The sequence below is a fragment of the Cannabis sativa genome, chromosome X (assembly GCF_029168945.1).
Source record: "Cannabis sativa cultivar Pink pepper isolate KNU-18-1 chromosome X, ASM2916894v1, whole genome shotgun sequence".
In the NCBI taxonomy this organism is placed as follows: Eukaryota; Viridiplantae; Streptophyta; class Magnoliopsida; order Rosales; family Cannabaceae; genus Cannabis; species Cannabis sativa.
Genome location: NC_083610.1, coordinates 13,356,905 through 13,383,954, shown reverse-complemented (window position 1 = coordinate 13,383,954; position 27,050 = coordinate 13,356,905). Strand labels below are relative to the sequence as shown.

Here is a 27,050-nt window from a genome sequence, read left to right as displayed (position 1 = left end):
TAAGTTTAATCGTGTTAGTTAGATCAATATTGAGTGAATTATGGTAATTTTTTTGAAGGTTGTTCAGGGGCCAGTGCCCAGGTGGACATCCAGCACTCAGGTTAACATGGGTGAGTGAAAAAACACATTGGGGATGTATTTTTTGATGCCTTAGTGATATTTTGACATCACTTAGTCCATTTTTGTATTCTGGCGAAGCTAATCACCAGTTCTCGAAGATGTTACTGTTCTATAGAAACAAGAGACTCGAAACTACCCAATTTCTGAGTAATTCACCTTGTTGGAAAAGTGAAAATATGAAGTTGTGAATTTGACACTTCGGACTTCATGGCTCTTTGTTATTATGAAAAACTAGGCAAATGTTCGAGGCAAAATCAATGTTGGATAAGCCAAACCCAACGCACAAGGCCATTTGTTAACCTAGGCACTGGGTGCTTATTTCGTCGCATTTGGAATGTCTTTTTGATACTACAATGGTTCTGGAACTTGAGAACAAGGTCTTCTACCACTTTTTTTTGACCATTTCAAAGAGAATTCTTGGAGCAGAATTGGCATTTGAAGGATCAAAACCAGTATACCAGGTTTATTATCAACCTGGGTGCTTGGCCCAACATCAAGTCAACTTGGGTGATGGGCTCAATTTTGATGGCGCTGGGCCCAATGCCAGGTGTCAACCTAGGCGATGGGTCCAATTTCCGACCACTTGGAAGTTTTCTTTAGTGCCCAAAATTAGTTGAATCGTAATCTTTGATGAAAATAGAGAATATGCCTGGAAGACTTTTCAAAAAAACTTTGTGGAATTGGCCCAAGTTGACAAAATATCAACTTGGGCACTGGGCCAACCCTAGGTGTCAACATGGGCACTGGTTCCCTGTTCTGCCACCCAAGATGGGTTGTTTCTTCCCCGAAAGTACTTGGTTCCCCGTCTTTTTTGAAGACGAAGAAGATGCACGAGTCGAATTTTTGCTATAAAGCTTGGAAGTGGCCGAGGTTGACAGATTTTCAACTTGGGTGCTGGGGTGTCTAGGCACCGAGTATCCAGGTGCTCAAAAATGAAAGTTCTCTGAATCGGATCCTAATGTCTCAAAAATGTTCGTGGAATGTCTAGTTCATTTTCCAATGTAAAGTTTAATTAACCCATTTTCACTTAGACGGGCCTAAAAATTAAAACCTTAGATGGGGCTGTCAAGTTGGGAGCTGGGTGAAACCCTTGTTGCCCAGGTTGATTTCCAAAGTGTTGGTTCGTGTATTTTTAGCTCCCAGAACCTCGACTTGGTTGCTTCCATGTCTTGTTTGTACAGAATACTAAAAGATAGTGGGTTGACAACGCATATAGGAATTTGAACACCCATATTCCAAAATTCCCAGAGTCCACCTGGGTACTGGACTGGGGACCCCTCCCAAGTTGACTGCTATGACTTAGGACTAGTCAACTCTGAAATGTTATCTTTCTTCCCTCGTGTCAAAGATTAATATCCATGTCACTAGGAAAAGTTTCCAAATTAGCATATATATATATTTAATTTTTTAGCGTCAATTATTATTTAATTGTAAGGTTACTAATCGATACTTAAGGGTCATTATATGTATCGGTTAATACTGACACCCTAAGAATTATGGTGGTCTTTTGTGTCATTTTTAAATCTATCAACCCTCAAACTGATACCAAAAGTGCTAGTTGATATCTTTAGTAAAAGCATTCTTTACTACTCAGTTCCAATATATGAAAGACAAGATTGTTTACAAAGTACATATAGCTAATCTTGAGTAGTATTAAGATTAGGCTATGTAGTGTTTAGTGAGTATTATTAGTTAGGTGTAGCTGTGCCAACAGGAATTGGTTTATGTGTTAAGCCACTCGGTTAGTAATAGAGTAACATATTGTATATATAGTTGTACTCTGTAATTGATTATTGAATTGAATGAAATTACTCAATTCTCTCTCTCTCTCTTTTTCATATTCAAGCTCTCTAAGCTAAAAAAAATACGTTTATTATACATATTATATTTTGATCAACACGTTTAATTTAAAAATGACATAATTATAATACGTATACGAAAAAATAATTGTTGTTAAGTTTGATGATAGGGGAGATAAATTAATACTCTTAAGAAAAAATTAGGGATATTTATAAATCCGAAAATAAAAAAGAAAAAAAAAACCTCAAAACTTTGTTTTCCTCACTCTTTATAAACAAAAGACAAAATAAAATAAAACTATGAATCTATTAGAAGTAATATTTATAATTATACATAATTTTGTTTTTTTGTGTCAATTTCGTTATGTCCTAAAATATTTAATCGTGTATTAAATTTGTCAATTATAGTTTAGTGTCATACAACACAACTATAAAACATGTTATTACATATTTCATTTTTGTGTTGAGTAACCTGTTAATAAATTGTATTGTATTCATATTTGAGGACTTAATATGAATAATATTAAGGTAAATGTGTTGTATTATAAAGGGTAAATATATTAATTTGGATTTTGTGTTTTGTAAAAGTTATAGATTGAACTATCTGTTTTGTTAAATGATAAAATAGACTCTGTATTTTCAAAAATGGTAAAAATAGGACCCAGAGCTTAAATTTTTGACAACTTTCTTTTTAATATTGCCAACTTGAAGAAAATTCTTAACACAGACAGATACAGAAAATGTAACACTACAAAAAAATCTTACTTTTAGTTATAAATTATCATTATTGTGGTGTGACTAAATGTGTTTTTAGTCATAATATTTGTTGTGACTAAAACTAAATTAGTGACAACTTATAACTAAATACTATATTTTAGACACAAGTAATTTTTTGTTGTGAATAAAAGTCACATTTAGTCACAAAAATTTATGTTGTAACTAAAAGGTTATCACTAAAAGTAACAGTTTTCATGTAAATAGATTTGTCATAACATATTTAGATCAGATTTTTATTAAATTTTATTTTTGACAAAAAATCAGTCCAAGATCCTATTTGTACTATTTTGAAAAATACAAACTTTATTTTGTCATTTAACAACACAGAAGATCCAATTAATAATTTTTGCAAAATACAAAATCCAAAATAGTATATAACTTATTGTAAATGTGTTAAACAAGCACATAATAACAAAATATATCCGTAATAAGATGCATTTGTGTCTATAAAGTCATAATAATAATAATAATAATAATAATAATAATAATAATAATAATAATAATAATAATAATATCTCAACTTTTTATAAAAGAAAAAGAAAATATATCAAATTGTATTAAGGGTAATCATCAGTCTTGGATTAGACTTAGATATATGCAGTTTTGTGGGTGCATGATTGGTGGACAATAGAAAGATTAGGTTATTGGAGTTTGATAGCTAGATTTTGCACAAGTCAGATGAATGAAAGAATATTATAATATTTGAATGATACATATGTATAATATTTCATATATAAATTAATTACGGACACAATATTCTATGTGCAGATTTGCTTTTAGACAAAAAAACAAATTCAAAAAAATTACACACTATTTATAGAAAAAATTTAATATTTTTACCGTTAAATAATTTTTATATTATATATTTTTATAAAATTATTTTTTCAATTTTCAATTTTTTTATTTTTTAATTAAAATTTTACATATGTCTTATAAAAATAACATTAAAATAAAAGAAAAAACAACAATAAGACATAAAAATAACAATATGAAGTAATTAAATTATTTTGAAAAAATTAATATGAAAATAACATATATAAAACATTAATAATCCGTAATCTTACAAGAAAATAAAAGAAAAAAAAAAAACTTCTAAATTATAAAATTACTTAAAATTCCGTACAATCAAATTTTGTTTAAGTTTTTTATTTTTTAACTATTTTAAGTAGTTATGAAAATATCACAATAAGAAAACTAATTACTAGTGAGCTAGAGGGAATACACATAGTTTAAAAGTTAGTTTAGATGCGTTTATTAATACTTATTTAATCAGTTTTATATTTTTTAATTAGAAAAGTGAAAATATAATATATTCTTTAAAATCTTTTTCATTGATCAATTTTTTAATTGAGCGTCAAAATTTTAAAAATATTGAACAAAAAAATCACTTTTATAATTTTTTAAATAGTTTTTTTTTTCTTAATCAATATTTTATTTAGACTCCGACACCTTGGGAACTGCACTCCGACCCCGGCCCTAGTCCTAGACCACGGCCCTGACCCTGAATCTAGACCTGGACCCAACTTAAATAAAAATAAATAAAAAATAGAAAAGAAAGTTATAGACACATTTTTATTTTTTGTTTTTAAAATTAAAAAACAAAAATGTTTATAGGATACATTTTTATTTTTCAAAAATAAAGTATTAAAAATATAAATTTTACTTTTATTTTAATAATTAAAAAATAAAAATATTACGAAATCACCTATAAAGGTCTATGGATTATATATTACATCAATTATATTTATTTTCTTTTTGTTGGAGGCATGCATTTGGCAATTTGGGTCTAAACAAGTTGGCATATTTCAGTATGTCAAAAAAAAAAGTTGGCATATTTCAGTATTTTGTACAAAGAATTATATAAACCTTTAATACAGACTAGAAAACAAGGACTAAAAATTTTATTTATTTATTTATTTAACTTTTTCTTTAAAAAAATATGGCCTCATTAAAACAATTTTATATGTATATATATATATATATAGAATATTCGTCAAGTTAACTATTAACTTTAAAAATATTAAACTATTTAATTTTTTTTAAAAGAATCACAATAATATATCTTTTTATATTATATGAAAAATTTGTTTATATTCAAAATATTTAAATTAAATTCATTTTTTTTTTATTTTTCTATCTCTCTGAGTTGATGAAACAACTTCAATCCAAAATGAGGTATTTTTTGGTTTATCATAATTAGGCTAAATCATTATGCAACCGAAAATCATATTAATTATCTTTCACTTTATTGTTTAGTATAAGTTTTCACTAATTATACAAAAAAAAAAAAAATTCTATTTGTAATTATTAATAAAGTAGGGGCTACGCTAACATTATGAAAAGGTAGGACTGAAAATGTTGAAAAAAATAGAAAAGAAAAGAATAAATAACAGTGGTTCGTGTACGAGAAACAATGATTAAACACCATGACTATGACGTAGTACAGTTTATATGGTGTTGTCTGAAAGAAGTAACCAAGAAGGAAGGTATGGAATTATTATAAGTGAATTTTAAATATTGATCAATATTATCAGAGAAGAATAATATTCATATATGGATAGTGAAGAGTTGAGATCGTTAATGGAGAGCAGAAATAATAATAATAAGAGAAAGAGATCTTTTTATGAGGAGGAAGAAGAAGGTGACGATGAAGAAGAAAAGATAAACAAATTCTATTCTCTTATAAAAAGCATTCGAGAGGCTCGTAACGATTTGATCAACATGAAGAAGAAAGCTTCTTCATCATCATCAACATCATCATCAGATAATAAGGAGAAAATAATGAAGAAACCTGTTACTGTGTGGAACCCTTCTTTCCAAATTGAAGATTTCATGGAAGAAGATCATTATCATCGCCGTTCTCGTCTTCTTCATCATAATCGACTCACGATTAAAACCCCTCTTGATTTCATGCCTACTACAGTGCCATCTTCTTCTTCTACTACTAATTTAGATGCATCCAGTTATCGTGAACTTCAAAAGAAAGAGATGATCATAACTAAAGATCATCAAGGGTTAGACCTAACCCTTTCACTCTAGATCCACCTGATTGATGATTTCATATACATGCTTATGTATGTATGTGTAATTAGATCTGATAATTCTCTATGCTGGTACATCTAGCTTCTTCTTCTTCTCTTGTTCTTATTTTTGTCGTATTTTATTTGTATAAGTCGATATCATGATTGTATATTTATACAAATATGATGAATAATTCAGGGGTATTAGTACTGTACTGTGTGTAGAAATTATAGAATTAAGTTTAAATTATTTAATTAATTGTTTTGCTAAGAAAAAAATATGTTAAAATTATTTAATTAATTGTTTTCATATAGAGAACGAAAAATAAAAATTAATTAAATACTTTAAATTGTTTAACAAGTATATTTTTTTTAAAGCTTACTTGATTCATGTTATTCTTCTAAGTTTTCTATTGATTAACCATTATATTTTGTCCTTCAAATAATTAATACCCTCGTTTTGATTTCATTACTAAAAAATTTATTATCCTTCTGATCACTTGTTCTTTTGATCCCCCTATATGTTAATAATTAATGAGAAACGCATTAATTACAGTGATCGAACTATATATAACCAAACCAAACATTCAAACAAAAACTATTTGTTCATTGGTATTTCTCGCTTTTGTTTTCCTTTTTTTTAATTCATTTGAGATAATAAAATAAATAATATCTTCATCTCTACAATTGTTTCCAAGGCAAAGATTTTAGTTTATATATCAAGAAAAATTGAAATGTGGGGGGCTACTGGTACATACTTCGTAGCAATAGCCCACACACTAATGCTTTTTTTTTGAAAAAAAGATACTTGTTATTCTAAACTAGAAAAGAGTTTCGTTTACAACAACAGAGTAAATAGGAGGAGAGATATTCTCCAACCAATAACAAGCCTCATCCACCCCTAACACATGTTTAGCCAACCCATGAGTAGGCATATTGACGTCACGTTTGACATGAGAACCACATACATTTGGGAAAAAAGATAAAAGACTAACAACATCAACAATTAAATCATTAAAAGATGAAATTGAAATGAAGGGAGCCCTTAAAGCATTAGAGACCAAGAGAGCATCAGTTTCCACACAATTTGTTGGCAGTTGGTGTTGCAAAGCCATGTTTAAGCCAAAAAATAGTGCTTTAGCTTCCATTTCATGTGGCAAGTAGTTGCCCTTCATCGGCATTATTCATTCCGCACTACTGCACCCAAGCCAATTGTGTTTGTTGATGCTTGGACAGCCGCATCGACATTAAGTTTCAGTCGCCCAGCAGTAGGTGGTTTCCAACGTGTGTGAGATGCAACAGTAATTGATGAATGTGAGGAAGAAGCAACAGCCAAAGGAGCAGTGGAAGATCTTCGTTCAACAGCTGGTTTGACGTGCTGCTATTTATGATTAGCAGCTTGAAAATTCTGGAGCAGAGTAACAGCAGTAAAACTAGTAACAGCCGCTGGTTTTGCAGTTTTGCCATGAACTACTTTATTTCTTTCAGTCCAAATAGACCAAAACATTTGTTCCCTTTCAGAGGTAGAATGTATTGTTGAAAGGAAATGTAAGTAATCTCCTTTCTTCATGGAGGAGCTAGCTTGCCAATCGAATTGTACATTCATGGATCTCCAAACACTCTTAGCATATTTGCAACCAAAGAGGACGTGACCAACTATTTTCCAGGCTTGTCGATAGACAGAGCATGTTGAATCAGTAATTATCTTCCTTCGGACAAGGGCTGTGGCAACCGAAAGAGCATCATGAATTACACGCCAGGCAAAAAATTTTATTTTTGGAGGGAGTTGAAGCGACCAAAAGAACTTCCACCAAGAGGTTGCTGATGTAGAACTCAAACTAAGGGTAGAGTCTTCAAGTGATGCAGCCAAGTGATAACCAGATCGTACGGTGTAGTAACCCGATGAGTGATGATGCCAAATAAGGGAGTCATCGCTGCTGAAGCAGCTTAGTGGGATAGTTAAAATTCTGTCAACATCTAGTGATGAAAAAAGTTGCTGCAACATGTCAATATCCCATTGCCGTTCCTCTGTTATAAAGTTTCCAACAACACAGTTTGATGGACCCGAGTAGTGGATAGGGAGAAAATTAGTGTCGCTAGGAATCCAAGGATCGACACCGCATTTAACTGTTCTTCCCCCAACGATTTTCCATCTCAGTCCTTCAATTAGGAGTTCTCGACCCCAATGAATGCCTTGCCAAGTCAATGAAGGTAAATGGCCAACATGAGCTTCCAAGAAAGTGTTGTTATTACGAAAAATATCTGCACTTCAGCAATTGTCCAAGCAAGGAATCGGGCTTCTCCACAAGACGCCAAGCTTGCTTCGTAAGGAGAGCTTGATTAAAGTGAACAAAAGAGCGAAAACCTATTCCTCCTTCTCCCTTTTTCTTACACAGTAAGTGCCATGAGCGCCAATGTATTTTAGAGCCTTTTTCATTCATTCCCCACCAAAAATTTGCCATCATTGATTCAAGTTGCTTACAAAAGTAGTTGGGAAGGTGAAAGCAACTCATTGTATGTAGGGATCGATTATACCACAGCTTTTAGAAGAACTTCTCTGTTGGAAATTATTTTACCAGGATCTTAGATCTACTCACAAGTATGTTTATTAACATCCTAAATATGAACTTTCTAAAACGATAAATTAAACACATATAAAGTTAAGAAAACCTTACATTGATGCAGCGGAATAAATGTCTCCTTCCACTCAGATCTCTAACCCTTGATTCCTTTCTGTAGTAGAATATAATCAAGATCTGAGCCCGAATGTCCTCGTTCTTCAAGCTTTGATCCTTCACAGTCTTCCAATCTATGATTGAGTTACTGCTTGCAGTGTGTGGGCACTTACTCTTTCACTAGGGTCACGAAAAAGATGAAGGGAAAAGAGAGAGGTATTTCGGCCAAGGTAAAAAGTGAGGAAGGCTCAGTTTTTTGAAGAGAGAAATTTCTGTCAGAAAGGTTTGTTGAAAACTTGTGTTTTGACTGAGCCATCACTTTCTATTTATAGGCAACTACTAGGTCTAGGTTTAGAATTATTTGGCATTAAAATAATGAAAATATTAATTTGAAAAAGCTAATTAAGTGGCCGGCCTAGGTGTTGTAATGGGCCTCACTTAATTTTGTAATTTTATCAAATTTTATCTCTATTTTCTCAAAAATGCCAATTTTCCAATTCTAACCTTTTAAATGCCAAAACTAATTATTTAATAACTAAAATAGATTATTAAATAATATTGTCATTTAATTTAATTATTAATTAGACATATAAAGTCTATTAATAAATAAATAAACCTAGAAAACTCTTTTCCTTACAATTTCACCCCTACTTAGTGAAAATTCATAAAATTAGACATAGTCTAACTTTAGAATTATAATTGACCAATCACGAATCAATTAATGAGTCTTACAAGCAGAATGTTCTCAACTAGAATGGGGACCATGGATCTATATGCTGAGCTTCCAATAAGTGAACCAAATTTACCAAGTAAATTCCTACTTATTAATTCTTCGTTGAATCCACTCTTAGAACTTAGAATTGCACTCTCAGACTTATATAGAGCATATTGTATGTTTCACGATACCAATATACTATCTCATTTAACCATTGTTATAATCTTATTGTGATTTAAAGATCCTCTATATAGATGATTTACATCGAGATGGGATTTCTTTACCGTTCTCACCCCTCAATGTATTTTGCCCCTTAAAACACTTAGCTACCTGTAAATGGTGTTGAGTGATCTAATAATTAGTCAGTTAAACAAGAGCTCATCCATTTACTTCTATTTGCTAAGCTCGAAGGGAATCATCACTTAACTTCTATACACCAGTAGAAGCTATAGATTCCATATTTATGTTCAGCACTCCCACTCAATCATACTATCATGTTCCCAAAATATACGTATCACCCTGACCCAAAAGTAGGCTTAACTAATAAATCAAAGAACATGAATAGCACTCCTGAGTTGAGCCCAAGCATATCAAGATTTAGATTCTTTTAATCTTAAGATCAACTACTGATATTGACTTGGAAAGATATGTATAACGGTAAGTTTGTAATATCTTAACTTAGTTGCAATATCGGTCCAGTCCAATGTATACTCCATACATTCGAAACTAGTATACTTTGCTAATGTCCTGGAAAGAACATAACACTTACTCCAAGTGTAAGTACACATCATCGCTGATTATCACATTAGTGTAAATCCAATAACACTGATGAAACAGGGACCAAAACTTTTGATTCATATGATCACAATCACATTCCACTGTGTTGACGATACTGTAATTGTGAATAAACATATGATCTGGATTTAACTGATTTTGTGTGTATGAATGTAATAAACATATTAAACATATTAAACCATTAGCATGTAGAATTCATGCAAACATCAATCACTTCAAATTTCTTATGTTGATTACTAATCAGATTGTAAAGAGTTTTATTTAGGGCATAAAACCTAACATTCTCTTCCCCCCGCTGAGAAAATTTTCTCACTCCATTTATGCATAAGTTTCCAAATTTTGTCTTTGATATTGCTTAATAGCTCCTTTTTGTCTCTTCCGGAGTAAGATGGGAGGCCAAGATATTTTTCATGGCACTCACTAATAGGCATTGAAAGTTGTCTATGGAAGAAGCCTTGAATAGGTAAGGTCGTGTTAGGAGAGAAGGACATCACCGACTTGAGCAGCTAAGCTGTCTATGCTTAATTTGATAATTTTTTTAGGCTGGTTATATCTCCCGTCTTATTTTCATTAAAAAAATAATCTCAAACAATTTATCCTAGGGCCAATAAATAAAACTTTTGAACAAAATTTCTCAACTTGATCAAGCTTTTGTCTAGGATTATTTGAGTCATAAATACTTATTGTTTTTAGATTTATACACTTATATACTTTTTTTTTAACAAATTAAATATCAATTGTTACATTTTCTCTACTTCCCTTCATACTGTTAACAAAATAAATTTACTACGCACTAATGTTAAATGATAAATTCAAGTCATTTATTAGGAGACCTATACAAGAGGTACTTGACCTTATTCCACCTAGCCCATGGTAGTGGACAACACCCCCTCGCTCATTTTTCCTTACACGAATCTCACCCCCTCAGTCATACTCCCTCAATCAGATCTAACCCCCTCAGTCACACTCCCTTAATTGGACCTCACCCCTTCGGCTACACTTCCTCACTTAGAGCTCATCCTCTCAGTCTCACTCCCTCACCCGGACCTCAACCTTTCGCTCGCACTCCCATGCTCGGGCCTCACCACCTCAGTACACTCCTTCACTGGGACCATACCCCTTCGATCACACTCCCTCACTTGGACTTCACCCCTTCGCTCACGCTCTGTCGCATCTAATGCTACCCCTCGCATTGTCTCACACCACAAAAAGGAAGGGCCCAAACCTCACTACTCCACCTTAGAGGAGGAATACGCTCAAGCTAGTCCCATGTAATGCTTAGGAGTTCCCCTCTCCAATAATGCTATAATATATAATACATAGAAAAAGCCTTACAATTAAAGGAAAACATCCAACACTTAAAAAATATTTCTAAGCGTTTACTTTGGACACCAAGTTGAGGCCACCTACTTAAAACTAAACAGATAAGTACATGTTAAGTACAAGGTACTTGATACAAAAGAGACGTACGAACAAGGACAAGTCAAATGAGTCATGCCTTTGCCAAGTTTGAGAACAAGTAGTGGTTTTATATGTAGGTACCAACAGTACAAGTAGTGGAGACACCATATCTAAGTGTTAGTATGGCCTAACACCTGACCACTACTACCTCCACTGCCCACTGATGTTCAACTAGAGTACTATTTTATTCTCTTTGGGATAACTTGTACTTTAGGGCCACTAGAGCCCCATATAAATAGCTTATTCATTCTTTAGAAAAAAAATAAAAAATTATTTATGTCATGAACCTAAAGTAGTGCAAAATTTTGTCACCATTAAGGACTTGCCCATTTTTTTAGTTCTTTAGATACCTTAAAAGTTCAACATAGTAATTGAATTTTCACCATTAATAATTTAGCGTCATCTGTGGGAATGATAAGATTCAAGCTACGTACGTTTATTCTAAGAAATCGCCATTATTCAAAAATGCTAATTGTTGGAGACATCTTGAAAAATAAATGTGTACTTGGATGGAGTTCAGCCAATGTATTCCACGAGAGATCCTCCTCCACTACAAACTAATTTTTTCTTGAAGAGATACGCCCAAGGGAAAGAGCAGGATCAAGTCTCTTCCCTTATATCATATCACCCATTTATGGGCCCGAAAATTGACATTCATTCAATGAGATCACCACCTTTATAGTAGGACATCCAACAATGCCTACCATTCTCTTAGTGGGCCAAGTGCCATAATTAGGGCCACTACCCTCAACTAGAATTAGGAAGATACTAACCAAACAATTAACTAATAAGGTACTGACACCAATGCGACCATCCGCCTCACAGTATCTCATTCCATCTCGCCATAAACATCAAGATTTGAACCCATTAGAGTGCACATCTTGAAAGGATTAACGAGTACACTTAATTAATTAGTCCAAGCTTTTGAACTCGAGTAGTTAAATCTCCAAAATAGATCAAGAAAGAAGACTACATAAAACAACCTTAATTTGTTGAAAGAACCAAAGGTTGGAGACTACGGCGGCTAACATGAAAATGGCGATGAATTGTATACTCAAAGAGAAGACCCATGCAACACTCTTCAAGTGTAAAAGCAAATGAAAAGAGAGGGGGAATTAGTACTACATGTTAATGAAGGGAGCTCTATGCTCTCTACTAATGATACCCCTCCATATTAGCTAGGCTAGGAAACACATGTCACTATAAGGGTACCCATGGGTTTGTTGAGGCAGCCCAAACTGACCCTCCCTCATAATGTTGGATTGAAGAAAATACCCCATAACCTAGAGAAAAACTTAACTCAAAAGATGCCTTGATAGGGGCACTCCGTTTATGGCTCCCTTCGAAAAGAGAGGCAAACATAAGGCCCCATCCTCTGAATTTGATGAGAAGTCACACAGAGTAGGGACAAGAGAAGTACCTTACATAATCCCCATATAAACCTCAAAGAGGACCAAGGTGTTTCCCACTAATCTTTGAAAGGGGATGAACCATGTGGAAGCAAAGATGCAAGACTTTCACCACAAGATCGATATTGCCTTGAAGGGAGACCTTGATAATGATAAGTTCGATGAAGAGTCTTCTTCCTCGAAGAAAATTCAAGTACAAAAACTTCCATCCAACTTAAAGGAACAAAAAATGACACCTTAAGATGGCACAACTAACCTGTAGTACCGTACCGTCTTACTTTTCATAAGCAGATGAAGATGAAAAAAAAAGTCTTCAGCAAGGATAGATACTAATACTTCATGGGCATGCTTAAAGAAGATACATATAAGTATTTTAAGAGGCTAAAGTTAAGTACAATCACAACTTGAAAGAAATTTTTAGAAGAGTTCCTCTAACAACATCATGCTACATGTATTTTCATCATGTCCATTATAAGTATCACTAATGTGAAGTAAGGCGAACAAGAAATATTATGAAGCTACATTCAATGCTTCAATGCCAAAGTTATTAAAGTAGGTAAGGTGTCCAAAGATAAAGTCAAGATCGACATAGGTGTAGGAGTACACCTCAGAGGCAATGGGAAAGCATGTTGAAGAGAGAGTTAAGTAATCTAGATGACTTCTACTAAAGAATAGAGAAATATATTAGTTTGGAAGAAGAAAATCGAAGACTAAATGTAAGCACAAGTAAGTACTAATCGAGAAGCTCGTCAGACCCCTGTAGAGACTATTAAGAAATATGTACCTGATACCTATGAAAAGATACACTCAAGTGGCAACATCATCTCTCAACCCATAAACATCAATAATCTAAGAGATTATTAGAAGTAAAATTGTCATATTTTCTATGAACGATCAAAGAGGATACTCTAGTTAGCCTTAAGTGGCAGTAGCAACTCTAGCTTTCTGTCCTTTAATATATTATATTTTAAAGAGGGCATCTAAGTTAGCATCCAATGATAGCAATTACACTCTACTTGCCCTCATGTGGTGGTACCTAGTGTACCCATGTAGCCATGTCTTTATCTTTATCAAAGAAATGTTCAATTTTTCATATTACCTACATAGTTTATACAATCATCATGTTTTCTATACTTATCAGTTAAAATTGCTAAGGTGCGCAAAACAGTAGAGTAATCAAAAGGGTCCACTTCAAGCAAAAAGAAAAATCAAAAGTGTTTGATGATGCCAACACAATTGACTTCACAAGGAGCATATATCTATATAAAAGACTCTTTCTTATATAATGATTAGCTACCCTTGTAGAACAAAAAGAGTAAACAAAAGGCCATGATCATATAACCTCAACAAACAAAAAATGGAAAGTATGTTTAAGAAGTTGTAGACAGGAAAAGAAGACCTCCCAACATAACACCATCTCAAGATGAGATAGTCGCAAGGTACATCCTCCAACACCATTCTACATGCCACAAATGAAAGTCTAGAATGACCAAGTCGTCTAGCCGCATAGGCTCCTGAAACAACGCTTGAAAAAATAGTATTATGATTAAAAGCAAGCATGACACCTCTCCATGAAAAGAAATATAGAAAATGTTAAAAATGATAACGAAAGCCTAAGAGGTAAAAAAATCCCTCACCAAAATAGTGGCAACCCATATAAGAGATTAAGAGGGCTCAAGTAGCTAACACTCCCTCACTTTAAAGAATCCTACATCGTAAATGACATTCAGAAATGCCAAAGGACAAATACTCCCTCAATAAAAAGATCAAACATATCATAGAAGAAGTTGAGAAAGCATAAAGAGCTAACACTTCATCAATAAAAATATCCTAAGAAAAGTTGAGAAGGCTCAAGGCGCCAATACCACTTACTAACGGAAACTCATGAATGAAACCTTAAGTACGTAAAAAGAGAGTTTGTGAGAGATTTCTCCTCAAACGAGTCTCAATATATAAATATATATATTTTTGGATTTTAATTTTTTTTCCATAAAAAAAGAAATAAATAAGCTAATTTTTGTAGTGACTAAAAAAATAAAAAATTTACAATAGAGCGTATGGATTTATATATATTAGATAACAATTTATTTTTATTAAATAACTTGTGGGAAACTTACAAAAATACTGATTTTTTTCTAATTTTTACAAAAATACTGTCACATGGCACAAATTTCTTTTATACTGTCTAGGCCCATTTTTTTTTTCTTTTATACTTCTCAGGCCCATTTTTTTCTTTTGTACTCTGAACAGTAACAAGGAAAAATGACGCGTCCTTCCTCGTTGGGAACGAACAGAGCAACAACACAAGACCTGTTGTAATCCCAAATACCACATCCATAACAACACCATATCAAGAAAATGTGACAATGCTTGAAAACAACACAACAATAATTGAAAACAGCACAGCAACAACAGAATCATACACACTCGAACACCAATCAGAAGAAGGAGGAGAGTCAGAAACAAGATAATTTAAGAACGTCAAATTCGACATAGTTGACTATACGAATCTGGTTGCTGAAGAAACGGTAGAAAAACTTAAAAACAACAGTAAAAAACTTGATCCAAAAATCGACATCAACAACGCGAAGCTAATAAAAGACAAACACCACCCAGAATTTGAAAAAGGTCAGGCATACAAAGACAAGGAAACACTGAAGAATGTCATCATCTACTACGCAATCAAAAACAACTTCCAATACAGTTTTTGAAAACATATTTAATTGGGTTTCAGTAAGAATTTTTTTAATATCTTCAATAACCAGAGGTTATAACTGTGGAATGGTAGTATTCTGATCGAGTGTACTTGGATTCCCAATCCTATAAAAAAAACATAAAAAAAAAAATACTACTAAAACAACACAAAAAAATAAAGAGCATAAAAAACAAGCATAAAAAAAAATATTAGAACTAAAATAATAAAATCACACACCTCAATAACCCTTTTCCCAATTATGTCATCAAACAGATCAGTTCACTAGGGATTTACCTTTTTCCTAAGAGTTAACAAAACAAAACCAAAACAACAACAAGACACAGAGTCAAACAAACAGAAAACTATAAAATAGGAGGACTAACAAAAAAAACATGCAGAGAAAAAAATGAGAAATGAGAAATATAATAATCAACTTGAAACAAACCCTAAAACAAAACAAGATCAATAGATTATAAAAAAAAAAAAAAAAAAAAAGAAAAAAAACCTTATCAAATTTGGTAGACTTTCGAACTCTGGCTCCAACTCAAAATCAGAGTTGGAGTTCTCCAACATAGGTCGAGGGTATTTTGATTTAGTGCTCTTCGAAGTACCAACACCTAGTTTTCTTTTAGCAAGAATTGGGGAAGTAAGGCTATGGGATTTTTTTTTTTTTGAAATATTTCGTTCCCATTTTTAAGTTACTAACAAAAGCAAGAGAAAAAAAAAGAAAGAAGAAGAAGAAACTAGAACAAAAATGGACGAAAAAAAAACGATGAAGAAGAATAATGGAACGATAACAAGGTTAAATGAGTTTTATGTATTACTTTTTTTTAAAATTTTAATTCTAATTAAAAAAAAATTATGAGATGTGACAATCACTTTCAAATCATCATTTATTGTGCTTTATTTGTGACTTTTTTAAAAAAAAAACAAAAAAAAAATTGATTTTATTAAAAAAAAAAAAAAAAAGGTGTGCCAACAATATGATAAGCCACATCACATCAAATATTTTTACTAATTCTTTTTAATTAAAAAAACACATAAAAAATGAATAAAGTGTACAGTATATAGAGAGAGTATCCATTTAAATCAAAAAAAAGTAAAGAATCTGTCACTTTTGTGACAGCTCATGTCCCAATCAACCTTTTTATTATAAGAAAAACTTTAAATTTTAGTTTGGGAAAATACTATAAAAGTACGTGTACGTCAAAATAAAAAAAAAAACTTTGTACAAAAAAAGCAGTATACTGCTGTATAAAATCCAAAAATATACAAAGTAAGAAAGAAAAAAATACCGTTTGACAATATTTTTGTAATAAATTAGAAAAAATTAGTATATCATATAAATTTTTTAATTTATAATATTATTTTAAAAAAAAACATACATCTTAGTAATATAAATTATATTACACTTTATTATGTCTGCACTCACACACCATAAATTATTCGAGTCTGGTTTTGATTTTAATTTGTATATTACTATAAAAGAAATATAATTAGTATATAAATAAAATATTAAATAATAAAAAATATATTAAAATAGTCTTTATTATAGTGATCGAGTGTTATTTCAAGTTAATAGAGATTTTTTTTTTTGACGGAAAGTTAAAAGAGATCAATGCTTCGATTTCCAACCTCTTACAGAGTATACTAAAATTAACAATTTAATAACAATTAAACTAGTTGTAGAAATTAAATTTCGTCCCCCCAAATTACACAATATTGCTCATTTTATTTTATTTTTTTTTGAGGAAAAATAGTAACTTTATTAATAAGAAGATTCAACCATTACAATAGAAAGAAAATCCGCAGGAACATTATCCTCGCTAAAAATACGATCTGAATACAAACAAGAGCTACGAGCAAGACAATGTGCAACTTTGTTTATTAGATATATTAAAGTCGGTTATGTTAGCTTATTTGGTTATGTTATTTGAGTCGGTCATACCTCAGTATAAATACTCTTCTCCCCAATGTAACAATAATATACAATTTTCATTTCTTCAATTTTCTCTGTGGAATAAAAGGAAAAACTCTCTGCTTTATCCACTAATATGGTATCAGAAGACTCTCACACTCTCAAACTTCAAGATTTCAATTGAAGTTCCTCCTTCGATCTTTCTGTTTCTGCAACTATGGTGCGTACACGAGCCACCATCTCAGCTACTTCCACTGCTCAAAATCCTCCAGTGGTCGATGCAAACAACGCTCCACTACCAAATGAATCCGCTGTCAATCTGCAGCCAAATACGAATCAAGATCAAACCAATCGACCCAATCTAGTCGATCCATCATCTCAAGATCAGATTCCCATACCTCGATCTACCACAATCAATCATCAACAAGATTAGCTCCCTATTTCTCGATCCACCTCCATCGATCGACCCCCCCTACGAGGACATTCGTTCTCCATACTATCTGAGTAATGCCGATCATCCAGGACTGGTTCTTGCTACACCAATTCTCACTGATCGCAACTTCCAACCATGGAAGAGAGACTTCAAGATTTCCATTGGTGCAAGAAAAAAAACTCCATTCTTGGAAGGTACTTTACCTCAACCCCCTCTTCATTTTTTCTTAGGCCTTGAAATCGCTCGCAATAACAATGGAATCTCTGTTACACAGAGACCCTTCACTCTACAATTATTAAAAGAAACAGGCCAATTAGGAGCAAAGCCGGTCACCACACCTATGGAGTCCAACATCAAACTAAGCAATGACACTGGACCATTACTTGACAACCCAACTCAATACCGAAGCCTTATTGGAAAGCTTCTCTACCTCAGAATCACTCGGCCAGACATTTCGTTTGCTGTCACAAAATTCAGTCAATATCTACAAGCTCTTCGTGCTCCACATCTCTCAGCTGCCAACCGTGTTCTTCAATACCTCAAAAGTACACCTGGACAGGGCCTATTCTTCTATGCAACCGCACCAACACCACTGCATTTACAAGCCTTTGCTGACGCGGATTGGGGATCATGCTTGGATACACGAAGATCTATTTCAGGATATTGCATCTTCTTAGGAAAATCTCTCATTTCCTGGAAGTCAAAGAAACAGCAAATGGTATCTCGATCTTCTGCTAAAGCAGAATATCGAGCCATGGCCAATACATTATGTGAACTCACCTGGCTGCATTCCATAATCAAAGAGTTCAACATCACCATCAAACAACCATCAACTCTATTTTGTGACAACAATGCAGCTCTCCATATTGCAGAAAATCCTGTCTACCACGAGAGAACCAAACATGTTGAAATAGACTGTCATCTCATTCGGGATAAGATCACAAACGGCACCATCAAGACTAACCATGTTCCAACCAAATCCAAACTAGCAGATATATTCACCAAACCCTTGTTTCCTAGTCAGTTCCAATATATTGTATCCAAGATGAGTGTAAATCTATACACTCCATCTTGAAGGGGGCTATTAGATATATTAAAGTCGGTTATGTTAGCTTATTTGGTTATGTTAGTTGAGTCAGTCATACCTCAGTATAAATACTCTTCTCCCCAATGTAACAATAATATACAATTTTCATTTCTTCAATTTTCTCTGTGGAATAAAAGGAAAAACTCTCTGCTTTATCCACTAATATGGTATCAGAGCAAAACAAAAAAAAAATCTCTAGCGACTATTCAACCCCAAAAAATAAACCGATCGAAGTAGAGCCGAAAAAAAGAGCCACCAGAAATCCAAAAAAAAAAAAAATTGATCCAAGAGCCAAAGTCAAAAAATGCCACTTGTGATTCGGGGATAGTGAGCCAAAAATAAAAAAGAGCCACCAAAAATCCAAAAATACCGATCCGAAAAGTAGAGCAAAAAGAGCCACTTGTGATCAGGGATAGTGAGTCAAAAAAAGAGCCACTTATGATCGAGTTGTCCAAGATGGTGAGCAAATAAAATAGCTACCATCTTGAGGGGGGATGTTAGAGAGTCCCACATTGCTAATGTGTGGAAAGAAAATAGAATATATAAGAGGAATGAGCTACTCCTCCCATTGCCAATTGGTTTTAGTATACTCTTACAGAGTATACTAAAATTAACAATTTAATAACAATTAAACTAGTTGTAGAAATTAAATTTCGTCCCCCCAAATTACACAATATTGCTCATTTTATTTTTTTTTTGAGGAAAAATAGTAACTTTATTAATAAGAAGATTCAACCATTACAATAGAAAGAAAATCCGCAGGAACATTATCCTCGCTAAAAATACGATCTGAATACAAACAAGAGCTACGAGCAAGACAATGTGCAGCTTTGTTTACAGAACGTTTAACAAAATTAATTGTGACAAGCGGCAAATCGGCCATAAGAGAACGACAAGCCGCCACTTGAAGGCCAAAAGGAGAAGGAATGTTCACCATACTTTGGATTGCCTGAACAACAACCAAAGAATCGGTTTCAACTACAACCGATCCCCATTGTTTCCTCTTTATCCAACTCAAAGCCTCCTTAACCCCTATCAATTCGGCCATAGCCGAATCCAGACACCCCTCTCGCAAAACCGTGAAGCCTTCAAGGAATCGACCCTGATGATCCCGGGCCACCCCTGCCGCTCCAAATCGACTATCACTTGCAAAGATTGCCCCATCGACATTAACCTTAATCTTTCCCATAACCGGTTTCACCCAATGCTCTAAGTCTATTCTTGAACCCGTAGGAACAAGTAATGACCCCATTCTCCTTTGTTGAGCACTTCTCCATTGATTAAGGACTACTCTTGCCAATAGAATAACCTCCGCCGCTGACATTGATTTGTCCCGCCAAACCACCTCATTTCGGGCAAACCAAATGGCCCAAATAACCATGAGCAATTCTTCCTGGGCCGTGGTTGAGTGTTGTAACAGAATGTGGCTAAACCAATCCCAAAAAGACTCCATAGGCGTGTGACTCCAATTTATAATCGAAAGATGCCAACAAGACCTTGCAAAGGAGCATTGCACCAACAAATGGAAAATAGTCTCAGGCCCCTGGTTACACATAGGACACATTTGATCTAGAGGAATGTGTTTGGTAGTAAGTTGAACCTTAGTAGCCAAACAGCCAGATAAAGCACGCACATGAGTTGGTGCACTTTGGGGGGGACATGAAGCTTCCATACAATCTTCCATATTTTAATCTCAAAATCACTAGTATTAGTGATCTCCGAATGGTACAACATCCGATATGTGTTTGAGTCAAATTTTATATGAAAGGTTGTAGTAAACAACATTATATAAAATTTGACAAGAGCGAATTGTAGTAGAAAATAAATTTGAGTCAAAGCCACATGATATGTTTCCTCCCCCACATTTCATTTCTCAGGGTCCAAATAATCATTCCCACTTAATTCTGGAGAGTGCTGGTTGGTGTGAAATAATTTTATCAAAAGCCTCCGTTTTAAAATGTCAAAACTACCCCTTTAATTTCATAATAATTACATCTACAGCAATCATTCATTATTAATGTTTGTTTATCTATGTGAGCTAGTTTTTAAGTCTTTCTCTTGTACTAAACAAATATATATGCTTTGTTACCAAAGAATAAATATATACATGGTACGATATACAATAGTGTAATATAGCAAAACAGAATAAATTAAGTATTTTTTTTATTTTGTCAAATTAGGTGTAGGCCAAAGCAGCCTCGTGAGACGTCATCAGACAAACGTCAGCAACTAGGCATATTTCATCATTTATAGTGTAATTAGCAATTTTTCTCCCTGAACTTTGACATATACCAAATCATACTCTTGATTTTTTTTTTGCCGTTAAAAATTCCCCCTGAACTATTGAGATTGTTAAATTTAAAGACTTTTGTCTAATTTCATTCAATTTTACTGTTTCAGGTACTAAATCGTACTCCCCAAACTTTGATATCTATCAAATCATGTTCCATCAAACTTTTATATGTATTTAATCATGCTCCCGAACTTTTATCTATGTTAGAATTTTTTTACTAAAATTGGATAAAAGTCCTTAAATTTAACAATCTTCGGAGGGAAAAATTATTAATTAGCCTAAATATATAACCCTAAGCGTCTCTATCAAAACTGACAAGGCCACCATAAGGATGGGTAAGGGCAACATTGTCTTTTCACATAACCATATATTCTTCCGTGTCAGGATGATTTCGTTTTTGCATTCCACTCCATTAAAAGGGTGAGAAACAAAAACTGCATAAACAGTCTCATCAGTCTGCTTCATCTAGCTTTCTTTCTTATTAGAAAAATTAATTATATGATCATGGAGAATAATAATAATAATAATAATAATCATAAAGAGAATAAAACTAAGAAGGAAGATCATAACAGAATAGTTCTTGATGAACATGATGAAGATGATCCAGAAGACGAAGAGAAGGAGATCGAGAAGTTCTTCTGTCTCATCAAGAGTTATAGAGAGGCTCGCACCCGGCTGATTATGAGAAAGGAGTCCTCTGATCATGATTATTCCAATTCTGATTATGATGATGATGATAATAAGTTGTTACAGGAGAAAAATAAGATGAAGAAGAGGAAGTTGAGTAGTGCTAGCAGTAATAGTACTAATAATACTTGGGTTCCTTCATTTGAATGCTCAGATTTTACCCGAAGTGGTAGTAGTAGAGTAACTCCTTCGACCAGTAAGATGGAGAAATCTCCCAAGAAACCAACTACTACTAGTAATAATAATATTAATAATAATAATAGTTTAGATCTTAATCTTAGCCTCACTCTATAGTTTGTAATAGTTAATTATATTATTGCTATGTAGTACGTAATCATGTTGCTAGTACTACTGAGTACTGATATCCTAGCTACTAGTTGCATGCGTACGTTAATTGTTTCGATTTCCTATTAATAATAGATTATATAATTAATTTCATAATATTATAAGGTTTCTTCTTCATATTATTATTGTTCGAATTCATGATCATCATATATACATTGTTATATTTATCTATGATTGTCTGAATTTTTTACAAAGTTAATCAATTTTTGATAAAATAAGAGAGTCACATGAGATATAAGCGCTTGTTTATAAGGGTATATAAGGTCCAATTTTGACATTTGGGATAGGACCTCAAGTAGTACCCAATTTTGTGTAAATGGGTGAGGACACAACAACTTGACCCACACATGCACGCATCGTCTGTCTTGCTGAAGATGCTTTCTTTGACTATGAAAAAAGTTGTGCTTGTGCTGACTATTTTGAAACCAGTTGTGTTTGAGACTCTACCTCTTGTCGAGAAGAAGGATGAAGTTGAAAAGTACGAATCGCAGGTTTAGAAAAAATACTCCTGGATAGCGAATGATTTTTTGTGTAAAATTTTTATTTTGAATAATGTTTTGGTGATTTGTATGATTATTATAATTCTACCAAATATGTCAAGGAAATATGGGAAGCATTATAGAAAAAAATATGATACCGATGAGGCAAGAACAAAGAAATATGTCGTGAGCCGCTACCTAAAGTTTCAAATGACCGATGATATGTAACAAAATATATTATTGAATTCTGGTACTGCTTCTCATTGCTGGGAAAATATTTTATTGATTGTATGTTATGTGCTTAATAGACTTCCTAAATCTAAAAGCAAAATTTCACACTACGAAAGTTTAAAAAACAAACAACCTAATATCTCATACTTTAAAACTTGGGGTTATTTGATATTTGTTAGAATTCCTGATCCAAAAGAGAGTTAAAGCGGTTAGTATAGTATATGAATGTGCGTTTATTAGATAGCATATAGATTTTAGGATTTAAATGTGCATGTTATTTTGGAATTTAATGATGTTGATTTTTATGAACATATATTTTCATTTAAATTGAGAAATAGTGGGGGGTGCATCATCTAGTAACATGTTTATTATTAGGGATAATGAGCATGAAGAGGGTATAGAAATTGAACCTAGAAGAACTAAAAAAGCTACAGTATCTAAAGATTTTAGTTCTAATTTTTGTGCATATACTCTAGAGGAGAATCCTTCTAACATCCAAGAAGCTTTGACTCACTAGAGTTTGACTTGTACGGAATGAAGTTATTAATGATGAAATGGAGTCTCTTGAGTCAAACGAAACTTAACATTTAGTTGTGATACCACCAAGCTGTAAGACAATAGGTTTTAAGTGGATTCTTAAAAAGAAATTGAGACCAATTGGTATTGTTAAAAAGTACAAGGTACGTCTTGTTGTCAAAGGGTTTAGAAAAAAGAAAAAATGTAGATTTCTTTGATACATATACACTTGTTACTAGAATTACATCTATTAGTGTGGTTATTGCTTTTGATGCTATTCTTAACACTACTAGAAAAAATATCATTAACAACATTTTTATTTAACTAAAAAATAATTAAAGGCGCAACACTTAAATAAGTGTTGCCTCCAAGACTATTACTAAAAGTAAATTTTTAAGAAAATACTTTACAAGTGTTATCTTTTCCTTAAAATTTAATACTTTTATATATATATATATATGTCTATAGAAAGACTTTTTATGCAAACGTTGCTTAACTAAAATTAAAATTAAATTTTTATTTTTTTTTTTATCAAAAAGGAATGAACTTCATTAACCATAAGCAATTACGACCTAACCAAAACAGGCAGCAAGGCCCAAAACAACTAATTACAGTATAGTTTCTCTATACATTTCCTCTCATAAGTTTTTAAGCTCCCTTTTTTTGCAACTTGTAATCTATAGAACACTATATCTTTAATATCATGTACAATTTTCAAAGCTGTCCTCGAGTAATTGTTAAAGATGCAATTGTTCCTGTTACTCCATAAATCGTAGATCAATGCTGCCATAACAGTAGTATAGATTCTCTGCTTCTTATCTTTCTTGTTTTGCACTAACCATCTTTGCCAACCTTGAAAATCGGTTGGCCATCTACTCATTCTAAGCCAAACACACATCTAAGTTAAAACCTGCTGCGAAAGACAGTAAGCAAAGAACAAATGGTCGTTTGTCTCAGCTTTAGCACCACAGACCGGACATAAAATACTGTCAAGGGTGATTTTGAACTGAGCAAATTTGTCCCTGGTTAACAGTTGGTTATTGGTCAACACCCGGAAAATAAACCTGTGCTTCGGCATATTGTAGCTGCTCCACACATTGTTGCTGATTTCGTATTCAAATTGCAGCAACTTGCTGTTATACAACAGTTTAGAGTTGAGCCGATCCACACCAGCCCCTGCAATTGCTATATCATTTTGAGTAAATTTGTCCCTCAAATGACAAAGTTTCCTCCAATACCAACTTGTATAATTTTTTAGATCATAGGTCCAAATAGAATTATTCTTGAGATAAATATTATTGACTCATTTAACCCAAAGTAAGTCACTTTTAGAAGAAATGGCCCAAATATATTTGGGGACAACTTGATTCCATTTGACCCTATCTTTGAATCGTAACCCTCCATAATTCTTAGGAAGATAAACTTTTTCCCACGAAGCCACATGAAGCTTACTTCTATGACCATTCCAATCCCATAGAAAACCTCTAAATAGCTTCTCGATCTCCCTTGTGATACTATATGCGGCAAGATGAAGATGTTCATCCAGTTGTTGCGGAGCCCCCCAACAATACTGAATTAATGAGTTGAGCCCTAGCAGCAAACGAAAGATGTCTAGTTGCCCAAGTATGAAGTCTTTGTTTGATTTTCTTAATTATCACACCACAATCTTCTGTTTTCTATTTTGTTGGTCTTAGAAGCACCCCTAGGTACTTGAGAAGAAACAAACCTTCTAAAAGACTCATTTCTCTCAACATAACCTGTTTTTCCTCTTCTTTCACCCCTCCAAAATAGAGTTGAGATTTGTTAGCTTTGATTGCTAGCCCTGAAGAGGCACTAAACTCATCTAAAATACTCTTCAACACCTGTAGCGAGCTTAAGTTCCCCTTACAAAACAACATCAGATCATCCGCAAAACAGAGACTTATCATCTTGAGACTCTTACACATAGGGTGATACTTAAAATTCGATTGATTGGCTACCAACTGCAGACGCTTAGTCAAATACTCCATAACCATAATTTAAGATAGATATTTTTATAGAAAATTTATTAAAAATAATAGTAAAATATTAATTTGTAAATTTATGCTTTAATAAAATATTAAAAATTGAGAGAATTAAGGAGGAAAAAGACAAATAACTTTTGAGAGATTTTAGACCGCTACGTCAACGCTTCATACTTCTCCTTTATATATATAGATTATTCATAAAATTATTTTTTAATAATATTCTTAAATTAAATAGTAATTATTTAAATAGATTACTAATTTATTCTTACCTCCTCCAATTATTTTTTTTTCTTTCTCTTTTTCATTCAGAAACCCAAACTTTTAGAAACACCATAATCTTTCCCATTCTTTCTTTTCTCTATCTTCTTCTTAAGGTCGGGTTCGTTATCACAATTCACACCATTTCCTCTCTCTCTCTCTCTCTCTCTCTCTCTCTCTCTCTCTCTCTCTCTCTCTCTCTCTCTCTCTCTCTCTCTCTCTCTCTCTCTCTCTCTCTCTCTCTCTCATTATTACAATTTAGACTTATTATCACTATTGGTCCTTAATTTTGTAGTGTATATTATCACTTATTAAAATTTAGACTGATTATTAATTTACAAATTAATATTTTCATAGACAAGTGGAGGTAATTTTTTAATATATACCTGCTAGTCTGCTACAATTCCTGAGAAAATGCCTGTAGGTAAAAAAAAAACTTAATCTACACAATTTTTTTTCCATGTATATTTATTTTAGCTGATGCCTATACAAGTTTGTCAAAAACAAAAAATAATGCCAACGAGAAAAACGAATGAAAATGACTGAAAACGAGTTGTTATTGTGTACTCACACCTTCACGCTCTCACGAGATGATGACCGAGTCTCCCAGAAGCAACCACGAAGCATCCAAGAAATAACCTATTTTACTATTTTATTTTTTTTAAAAAAAAATCACCTTTTTTATTTATTATTTTTTTATCAAAGAAACCAAACAAATCCAACAATAAGTTAGTTAATTATCCGTCTATAGCTTATTTTTCAATTGTCACTAATTAATTACACGAAATGGAGATGGGAAAGGGAAACATGTGTAAGAAGAGGAAGCTCAGCCATGTAGTAGTGAGGGAAAATGAAGAAGAAGAAGAAGAAGAAGAAGAGGAAGGAGAAGAAGAGAAAATAGAGAAGTTTTATGAACTCATTAGAAGCATGCGAGAGGCTCGTGACCGTTTGATCAAACCAATAAGTACTACTACTGATCATCATCATCATCATCAGACTCCAGATTCTCTCTCTTGGAAGCCTTCATTTGAACATGAAGACTTCATAACTGGTAAAAATGCTAATGGACAAGAGATTATTCCAACTTCAAATTTCAAGGTCCCTAAGACAAACCAAACTTCACTCCTCACTACTGCTACTTTTGTTGGGACTTCTTCCGCTGCTGCTGTTCCAAACCAAGTTCCTCATACAAATAATGTTAGTTCAAAAGAGCTCTTAGATCTTACACTTTCATTATAGCGTTTCGAATATATATATATGTAGTGTGTCACTTTGTTTCTCCAGCCGATTCGTACGAATTTTGTTTATATGAATGTTTTTGATTTGCGTAT

The 27,050-nt window shown here is 33.0% G+C and overlaps 1 protein-coding gene across 1 annotated transcript; it reads right to left on the bottom strand.

Moving 5' to 3' along the window:
- Positions 1 to 24,353: 24,353 nt before the first annotated feature.
- LOC133032043 (uncharacterized) lies at positions 24,354 to 25,464 on the bottom strand. Its single transcript, XM_061105862.1, has 3 exons — positions 25,182 to 25,464; positions 24,782 to 25,045; positions 24,354 to 24,640 (listed from the first exon to the last, which is right to left on the bottom strand). The coding sequence occupies exons 1-3, from the start codon at positions 25,462 to 25,464 to the stop codon at positions 24,354 to 24,356; spliced, it is 834 nt and encodes a 277-aa protein (XP_060961845.1).
- Positions 25,465 to 27,050: the final 1,586 nt, after the last annotated feature.

Coding starts and splice junctions, on each gene's coding strand:
- LOC133032043 (XM_061105862.1), bottom strand. CDS start 25,464: ATGGAGTATTTGACTAAGCGTCTGCAGTTGGTAGCCAATCAATCGAAT. Junction 25,046..25,181: donor AGAAATGAGTCTTTTAGAAG/GTTTGTTTCTTC, acceptor GTTTGCTGCTAG/GGCTCAACTCATTAATTCAG. Junction 24,641..24,781: donor TTGGGCCATTTCTTCTAAAA/GTGACTTACTTT, acceptor AAAATGATATAG/CAATTGCAGGGGCTGGTGTG.